Genomic DNA, 9,662 nt, shown 5'->3' on the forward strand with positions numbered 1-9,662 from the left:
GACAGGTAAAATCCATCGGGGTGCATAGTGAGTCGATGTTCACGGGTAGAGGGGATCGTAAACGCTCTCCAACTGAAGCGAGGCAGACGAAGTAACCAATCCAGCAACCAGTCTGATTACATCAATTTCGATGATTAGTAAGATAATTTTACAAGGCTCAACGAGCAGAAACATTCCAAAATTTTCCAAAATTGAGTCAATACGCGTCGATTTTATAACAAATACAAGTTGAATGCATGTGACTGCAATATCTAAAAATAAGCACTTATCCCCAAATAAATTGCGTCTAAGAATTGTCTCAAATCATGCAAATTGTTAGCTACGTTATAGTTAAATATGTTATTATAAATTTGCTGCATTCTGTTTAAAAGGACACGACTATCGACTTAAACTTTGATAATCGTGACTTAATACGTTGATGATATTGACATTTATATATTTGATATTTTTTATGATATACTTACTCTTTAATATATCACAGCCCATAACGTGTTCTCCGTGTTTTCAGTTATACCGTAAAAAATATGGCTAGCTTAAAAATTAGCAGTTTCATTTCCAGTGTAGCAGTTTCATCCGCGGTGTTATTTATTATCGTATTACTTCAAAATTGTAAAGTAGTACACTCATTCAACGTAGCGACTCACGAAAGCGGTCTCCGATTTTTTCTCTCATCAGTTGCTCGACCAAACGAAATTAACAAGATTCCGAGTCTACCTGAGGACGAACCTCCTACATTTTTCGGATATAATATACTTTTCCATCGAGCTCGGTTTGGTGGAGGTGTAAAGTGAGTCAGTTTTTATGTTCAAATTAGAAATTTTCCATATTGTTTGAGTTTTTTGTTTTATTTAATTGTTTGGAGAGTACAGGCCACGCGTGCTATCTTTCTGTCGTTATCGCTCAGGGCTTTGAGGGGAATGGGTAAATTGAGTCACCTCGTTTATCAACTTCAACGCACAAACCTATGGCTGTGATGCCAGATAAGATTGTTGTTATAATTTTGGCTGTGTTGCATACTCAATGCGGTTTCGATGACATGCCATATGGATACATCGAATGTTATTGTACAGTACTGGACCTACTACTTTGGGAATCTTTGCGAAATTGATGTTGAAGTTGTTGCCATTAATATTTTTGCAACTATTGAACTAGTTTTCAGTACTTAAAAATAAAAATGAAGTCGTTTAATTGCTGTTATTTTTTATTCTTAATTACAATTCATCCAAAACTATCTTTTTTTTAAATTTGTGCGAACATTGTTACTTTCCCATCTACAACATTATACTGTAATTCCCTATTTACTTTTTATTTGAATTTTTTTTTTTATAGATTTAACCGTTCTTGATATTTTTGCGGTACTTAAAAGTAGTCATTTAAAATAGTTTTTATATATATTTCACCCATCTAATCAGTTTTTTTTTCTCCTCATTTTTAGCTTGATTACCGGTTCACCCAAACGTATGAATCCAGCGAATCCTCGTTCGCAACATTTAGGACCAGAAAGATATAACTCTTCAAAAAGTATGTAACTGTTTAATATATTTCAAATGTTGAACATAATATATTTGAATTCTATAATCGCCTTAATAATTATACAGTATTATGTCTGAGCTACGCTGTTTCTGAAAATTGATTGTTTTCTGAGTCAGTTGTGAGTCAGTTAATTGTGTATTTCCTAGAATGATACGAACATGGCGTTGGTATAATAAACAGTATCTTCATAAATATTTTTTCACTTTTTCAAATAGGTCATCATCAAAATGTTTCTTAAAAAATTTGACAGCCATGGATTACACGGCATGGTTACTTATGAATAGTAAAAATGCTAACACACGTGTGATGTATTGTGTCTGTATCTATGTGAAATTAAGAAACAATTAATGGCTATAGTTTTAGTTATTAACGATTATCCTCTTTTGAACTCGTTATTGCTAAAATTTAATCATAATTCGTGTATTTGAATATAAATTTAGCTCCGCGACAATACATTTTTGATTTAGAATAAAATTCAGCAAAGGTTGATATGGGTTTGAAATGCGCAATATTTTACGATGGAGCCTCTTTTTGTAAAGCTTTTAAAAAATTGGTGCCAAATTTATTGGTAATATCATTTGAACAGTTTTGGCACAACTTGCAAATGATAATGACATGTTTAACAACTTATTATTTGATGGATATTAGAAAGTCACGTTCTAAATTTTTGAAATCAACAATCCATTTTCTTTAACTTAACAATGAAACATGTTTTCCATGAATTCTGTGTCCGAATTTAGCCGACTGTTTAATAAAATAGTGTATGAAAAGTTATAGAGTCTATATGAGAAGACAGAAATGTCCTTTTGAAATCTGTGATCTTTAAAAGGGTGTAAATGTTCCTACTTTTCAGCACAAGGAAGTATGAACGCATGTGTTATCCCGAGATCCGTTTTTGTCAGAGAAGATTCTCACAGGATGTGCCAGGAGTTACATCCGGAAAATACAGAACCCGGTGATGGAGTTGGCTTGTCATTTGCTATCAACAGACAAGGTCATACAGTGGTAAGTTGGCATGAAAATTGTCGTATTCAAAAAGAAGTTAAACTAACAAATAATTTATTAAATGAAACGTATAAAAATAAACTGACCATTTAATAAATGAGAGATTTTTGGTATTGTTTAATTTGCATTGAAATTTTGTTCATCCACTTGAAATTACTTATATTTATAGACTTGTCCGTATCCTCGACCGAAGGATTGCGATACCAGTCGCTACAATCCAGGTTTCTGCTTCTTAGGTTCAAGAGGCGGGAAACGATGGTCAGGAATACAACAGAACGTCAATTTTGGTAAAATCATTAGTAATTTCCTTTTTAGCTCTCACTTTATATTTTAACTGCTGCTCACAAGCCTATAGTTTTATATCGTCCAAATTTGTCTTTAGTGTGGCAAAATTGAAGCAATCTTAATAACAAACAGTCAAAATAGCAGTGTCCTTCGATACAATATTTTAATAAGATGCGCCGAAAATTTTCCAAATAAAATTATTGCCAATATCTACAATTACATAATATTTGTTTTACACATAATTAAATACATTTTGAACACGTCATAAGTGACCTGGGAATTGAGATGGCAAGAGTGCCAAATTTTTTTGGAATGATTTGAAATATTGATATAGTTTCGTGCAATAAAACAGATTTTTTACAAAAAATGATTTCAAATTCAGATTGCCCTGTCAATGGACTTGATATTGTCTTTGTTCTTGATGGATCACAATCTATCGGCGGAGAGAACTTTGAAAAAGTGAAAGAATGGGTTTTACAAGTCATTGAACGATTTAACATTGATACTGGTGCAAATAGAGTTGGTGTTATACAATACTCTCACTTTTATGAAGGATGGTACGCATGATTTATTAGTTCATTTATTCGTTTTCGCTTTCAAGCCACAATACACAGTTAGTAGAAGGTTTTTAATCGCTTGCTCTGAGTGTACGTAAAAATTGCCAGAAGTTTTTTCTAATAACTCCAGTTATTTAGAATTTATTATATCATATACGCCTCATGATCGCATTGACCGAGCTGATTCAAGTCTCCGTTCAATTTGTATTTGCTGATTCGAAAGTTCATCCCTATAAATCGTTATTGCGTCAGTAGCACTTGGCACTTCAGTGTTCTTGAAGATGATCAAAGATCCTTTTTTGTTTCTGAGTTTTAGTTCGCGTGAACTTGCTTTAGACAAACATTAACGAAAGAAGGTTAAATCGTGGTGGATATCAAATAGTAAATCCTTCTATACGCCGAATATTGTGCTCATGTTATTATGCATAGCTGACCGATTCCAAATTTTTGTATTATCATAGTATTCATGAACATATTATATGAAATTGAATACTGTCAAATGCTAATTTATGAAATTACCAAATCAACCGAATAAAGTATGCTGACTACATACGTTTAAAATTCCAATTACCCATTGTAATTTTTTTTTCTCCGATAATTTGAAAATTGTAAAAAAAATAGTGTATCGAATTGAAATTTACATAGAACCAACTGAACATTTTTCTGGATTTGTAACAAAGGCGATCGATCAAATTTTAAATGTCAGGTTGATTATTTTGTTACATCAAGGAGGTTTCGGAGTGAATGACTTTTCATTGAACTTATGGGATTTTTTGCAAATTAATTCTGACTGATTTTGACAAATATTCCTACATTGTATATATATATATATATATCATGAGTATTCATAGACATGCATATCATCAGTTATATAGATTCACATTCACAATCGGCTTTGAGACAAAATCAAATATACCAACTCTTATTCCGAGTAGTATAACTCATTCTGTTTTCTAAGTGCATTTATTTTGATTCTTAGGGGACTGGACGATCAACCTTTCATTAAGACTGAAATTGCACTTGGAGAAGTTCGAAAATTTGAGCAATTACGAGTAAGATTCACTTGAAAGGCTCTTTACATATTACTTAATATAACTTTGAGAATCTGAATTACTGTTAGTTGAATTATTATCATTTCCACACAAACTGACATACATCATTACACATACTGTATTCACAATATTGAACTTGGATTTCATATGCCACATTACATTTTGTAAACTTTAGTTAAAGTAACCTCAAATGCTATTATGTTCGTTGTTTTCTTGTATTCTTGGTAACAAAAAAACTTGCTATGATATATCAACCAAATCGACGTTAAGCAAATTTCATGGGAGGAAGGAAAATCATTGACTAGCTATTCTTTTTTCATTCACAGCAACATCTAACTGAAGTTTCGTTACAAAACTATACAACATATACAGCTCATGCCTTGAATAAGACAGTAATGGATTTCGAAGATTCTGGAAGACTTTTTGATCCTTCAACAAAACAAGTATTGATTCTTCTGACTGATGGAATGTGAGTACATATTAATAAAGGTTATTATCCATAACTGACAACATGCCAGTTTTCTAAAGGAATGTTTTTTGTTTGAAATCGATACTTGTACTATTAAAATAAAAGTACATGAATAAAATGCCGTCTTACTAATCTTGTTTTCCTTCCTCAAGATCAACAGACAAGGAATATCTACCATATTCAGCAAAGTACGTTCGCTCATTTGGAATACAAACGTACGCGGTTGGTGTAGCAGATGCCGTACAAAGTGAACTGAGGGTAGGCTATCTGGTTTCTGCAGTTTTAATGTGGCATCGTATACCTACATAAAAAAGAGATTTGTGTGGCCCAAATACAAGGTCCTATTTATACACTATTTGAATCCATTCACGTTTTATTCAATTTCGACGAGGTATGGGTTCAGTTTGTTCCTCCAGAAATACATTCCAAAAAAAGTCGATGACGTGACTTCAAAACGAATATTGATCCATAACGCTGTATGTAGATTGACAAGGCCTGGTCTGTGTTTCTTTTCAAGTTGATAATGTGAATATTACTAAGAATCTTAACTTTCATGTAACGCAATTTCTAAACTTGATTTGAGGTCTAGCCCAGGGGTTCTCAAACTTTTGGTGTTGCGGAGCCCTTGGAAAGGTTGACTATTATTCACGGAGCCCCAAAATAAATGTTAAAGTTGTTACTTTCAGATTAATATTCCTGAGCAAGTTAAAAGTACTTTACTTAATTTAAATGCTGAACCTTAGGGTTAATACAAGTCATACATAAATCTAAATTTCAAACATAAATTAAATTTACACTAAAGCTGTAAATTTGACACTTGACAAACATATTAATAAATAAGGGGTCGAATCTTTTCCCTTTTGACATTTTTGGAAGACTTAAAAGGGCGCTAATAACGTGCGCAATTGCATTTTGTTACAATCGTCGATTTTTTCGTCAGCATGGCGTGTCTTTGAACCTTTTAACATCTTTACGCCGGTGTTTATTCTCCCTAAATCAAAAATTTCCCTCGGCATATGTATACATGTATAGTTACACCAGGGGTCACCAACCAACCGAAGACTACTTTCTGGGTACAGATTAAGCCAAGGGCTACCAGTTCAATGTACACGTCTAAAAAATTCAGTTTGCTCGATTAAGCCTAAATTATTAATAATTAGTGGTATTTAGTCAAGTAGAGACACTGATAAACTCTAGGATTCCTCAAAAAATCAAACGATTATCACAACGTTGAAATAAATTTCTATCAATGACTCTTGCGTTGCATTTTAGAACTGAGTGTTTTCAAATTGATTTTAAAGTGATCACTACTATAATATCCTACGAAACCAAAATGCACCTGGGTTATTTACAAACACAAACCTAGGATAAAATGGACTTTGTACTATCGAATGTTACAGAGTGTTGTACTGCGGCGCGTAACTTGACACTGTAACACTGTAACACTGAGCGAGACTTACATATCATCAGAAAGGCGTGTCCCGTGTTTGTTCCTGGTGAAGTACATATGAAAAAATGTCGATTTACAAAGATAGGTTGAACCAAACAATAGTCTCAATATTTATCCAAAATTTGTCACCGTCAGGGGCAGCCCTGTCTTTACGGCCGACCGGCAGCAAAATTTTACCTGCCATTGGTTTTCAATTTGCTGCCGCGGTAACGGCATCTCTCCATTGGTATGTGGCAGCTAAAAAGTCTGTCGCCGTGGGTTTTAGCTTGGCCATGGTTCGGGAATACCGCCGGGGTTTTGCGGCAGCTTTAGACGCCACAGAATACTAAAACTGAACTTGAAAAAACGCAGATTAGTGGAAGGTGATATCCGTGTGTCATAATTGGAAGACTATTAAATAACCCGTCACATTGCTGAGGTCAAATCAGGTTGATTGTCACAATAATTAATATAGTGCCATTCCCAGTTACCATATAAGTGTGATTAGTACAAGAATAGCAGGACAAAAATTGATTGATGTAACTTATTTCGGAACAAACCTGCGGGCGTCTCATGTGGTCTTCACGGGCGACTTGGTGCCCGCGGGCAACGGGTTGGTGACCCCTGAGTTACACAATGACGACGTTATTCGCTTTTTTGTTCTCGTGGGGAATTATGAGTTCAATGTGAAAAACATGTTACCATATTATAGTCATCGTTACGAAATGCTAAAAATAATAATTAATAAAGCGATAAATCCGCAACTCAAATTTCTTGATTGAAAAGCGGCATTCTAAAATAATAAAACTAAAACTTAAAATGGAAGATCACAGGTTTGGTTTCAGCAGACTCACCTCAGATTGAAAACGTATTTATAGACATTGTAAATCACAAAAATTGGTGTTATGTTAGGTTTTCATCGTAGTAACTGCGAAATCGAAACAGAGGCAATTGTGCGCGCGATGTACCTTTTCCCCCATTATGAAACTACCGACGGAGCCGCACGCAATCAATTGTGCGCGCTCCGCGATGTACCTTTTTTTTCATTCTGAAACTACCGACGGAGCCGAATGCAATAAAATAAATTTCAATTGTTCGTTAAATGCTCGCATCGGTCATGGATTAAATATTTTACGCAATAGAAATCTCGTTATCCGTTTTTTTTAATCGCGAAAAATGTTGGGCGGAAATTTCCGATTCCAATTTTGAACCACCACCCTCTTAAGAATCCTGGCTGCGCTCCTGCTTATAAATAATCTCATTTTTTAATTCCGCCTCTTTGCCATATTTCGAGGCTATTTTGTTGTCAGATTTTATCAAAGCTGTTATTGCTTCTTATTAGAACAGTTACAAAACTAGTCAGTATTTTGAAAAGTAATCCAATAGCTCGCGGAGCCCCTGGGTTTCTCTCGCGGAGCCCTGGGGCTCCGTACGGAGCACTTTGAGAACCTATGGTCTAGCCTAACTCACAAACATGACTAAAACGTTGGTACAGACGATTTGTTCTGATTCTGGGATTTGGCCGGCCGGTGATCAAGTAAAACTTGCAAACTTGGTTATTACAGATGATATGAACTTTACAATGCAATTTAAACTTGCTATCGTGATCGTTACAAACTACCAAAGCCAATAAATAATGCGGCATTTTAATTAACTAAGTCTTGATCAATCCGCGATTTAGCCTATAGTAATTGTAAATATCTGGCAAGTATGGGCCGCTGTTATATAGTGTGCGCTTAATAGTTACTCTTGCACATTAGGGAAATAATTTCAGTTAGTATAAAGTGATCACTGCAATGAACCTGGAAATACCAATAATATATTTTAGTTGGACAATGTCAGTCTTATTCTCTGCTTTGGAATCACGGTTTGCTTTTTTCAGACTATTGCTACCGGTAACGTAATGAGCAACGAACGTGTATATCAAGTTGGAGATTTTAGTGATTTAGCTGATATTGTTGAACGATTGCAGGGTGACATCATTGAAAATGCGCTGGAAGGTAATTAATATTTTAGCATTCTTATACTTAATATATTTTATATATAGGCTTACCATATGTCCCGCTTTAGGCGGGACGGTCCCGCTTTTCAGCGTTCTGTCCCGCCGTCCCGAAAAGTCAGCCAAAAGTCCCGCTTTTCCAGCATAATACACAAACATGTTCTCGTTACTGTTGTTTCTGTGTAGCGCAGGTCTAGCCTACTTACTGCAGGTGAATTCGTTCGTTTCCCGCTGATTCCTATTGATGGCAGACGTATCGCATGCATGTAAAACCAATACTAATTAGTCTAAATTCGAATTAGTTGTACCGGTATCGTTAACGTCAATTCCTTCCTATTTTCCGAACTGAACCCGATATTTGGACAGAGAATATGCGCATGAAATTTCAATAACAATATGGTCAATAAAGACAGCCGAGACAGCTTTAAATGTAGGAATGTAGAACTATGACTATGTAGTAAAATCGGAAAATGGGAAGTTATAAAATCACAGCTAAGGGGTTGTTGTCTTTCGAGGCGTCCCGATTTGAAGACACAAAAATATGGTAACCCTATATATATAACATAAGCAAACACAATACCGTTCAGTAAAATCTACTTTCTCGACCATGTCGACTCAATGACTAGGGTAAATTGGAGACATTCATCATTGCTCAGGTAATCGAATTGCGTAAATTGTATATAATTACGACGAAACTTCTATATATTTGTTTCGTTACAAAGCTACATGCTCAATCATACCTTCATATATATGTCGGTTAGTTTCTCATTACAAATATCGATATATTGTAGAAGCAGACTTTTTGACACATACTTTAATATTTTGATTAGGATTTCACTCAAGAAGCGACTCCAACAAACTGTCAATGGCCCAGTCTGGATTTTCATCAACTTATGGAAAACGAATGGTAATATACCAATTTCTTACATACATATGTGATTGGATATGTGTAAAAATGTTTGATCATCAAATTATCTCGAGATATGTGTTGTGCTGATGTGTGCATATGTGTTTGTGTGTTTAACCGATAGTGCGATGGCGGTTGCGGAATACTTTCACTCTATTCATTATCATGACTAGTTAACGCCCGGTAAGCGTGTAAATAATCGAAAATGATGTGAACGTCTTATGGAAAAAAATATAAGATCTTCAATGGAAGTTGGTTAGTATTATCGAAAGATTGGAATAGGTGACACATTGATTGAGAATTGGAAGGCTGACTGTGAACTGAAGACGTCAGTGCTTGCACAAGGTATCTTGAGGTGAGTTATATTTTAAATCTTGGAAATCAATTTACTGTAGTGTATATGGGATTCTTGTGGGATAATAATTG

General features: G+C 34.8%; 2 protein-coding genes across 2 annotated transcripts in view; one reads left to right on the top strand and one right to left on the bottom strand.

The window, feature by feature from the left end:
* LOC120338145 (uncharacterized) overlaps window positions 1–9,662 on the bottom strand; it is a 76,325-nt gene that overhangs the window by 29,186 nt on the left and 37,477 nt on the right. The gene's annotated exons all lie outside the window — the stretch shown is intronic.
* Window positions 525–9,641, top strand: LOC120338121 (integrin alpha-X-like). The gene is made up of 10 exons (XM_078117063.1): window positions 525–787; window positions 1,436–1,521; window positions 2,387–2,538; window positions 2,708–2,825; window positions 3,206–3,380; window positions 4,360–4,432; window positions 4,759–4,901; window positions 5,054–5,159; window positions 8,213–8,330; window positions 9,160–9,641. Exons 1-10 carry the CDS (start codon window positions 525–527, stop codon window positions 9,324–9,326), a joined length of 1,401 nt encoding a protein of 466 aa, XP_077973189.1. The 3' UTR covers window positions 9,327–9,641.

This window comes from Styela clava, chromosome 10 (genome assembly GCF_964204865.1).
Source record: "Styela clava chromosome 10, kaStyClav1.hap1.2, whole genome shotgun sequence".
Taxonomy (NCBI): Eukaryota; Metazoa; Chordata; class Ascidiacea; order Stolidobranchia; family Styelidae; genus Styela; species Styela clava.

Bases quoted from the DNA above. Each gene is read 5' to 3' on its own strand.
- LOC120338121 (XM_078117063.1), top strand. From the start codon at position 525: ATGGCTAGCTTAAAAATTAGCAGTTTCATTTCCAGTGTAGCAGTTTCA. The intron at 2,826-3,205 runs GTAAAATCATTA...TTTCAAATTCAG, and splicing joins ACAACAGAACGTCAATTTTG to ATTGCCCTGTCAATGGACTT. The intron at 8,331-9,159 runs GTAATTAATATT...TATTTTGATTAG, and splicing joins CATTGAAAATGCGCTGGAAG to GATTTCACTCAAGAAGCGAC.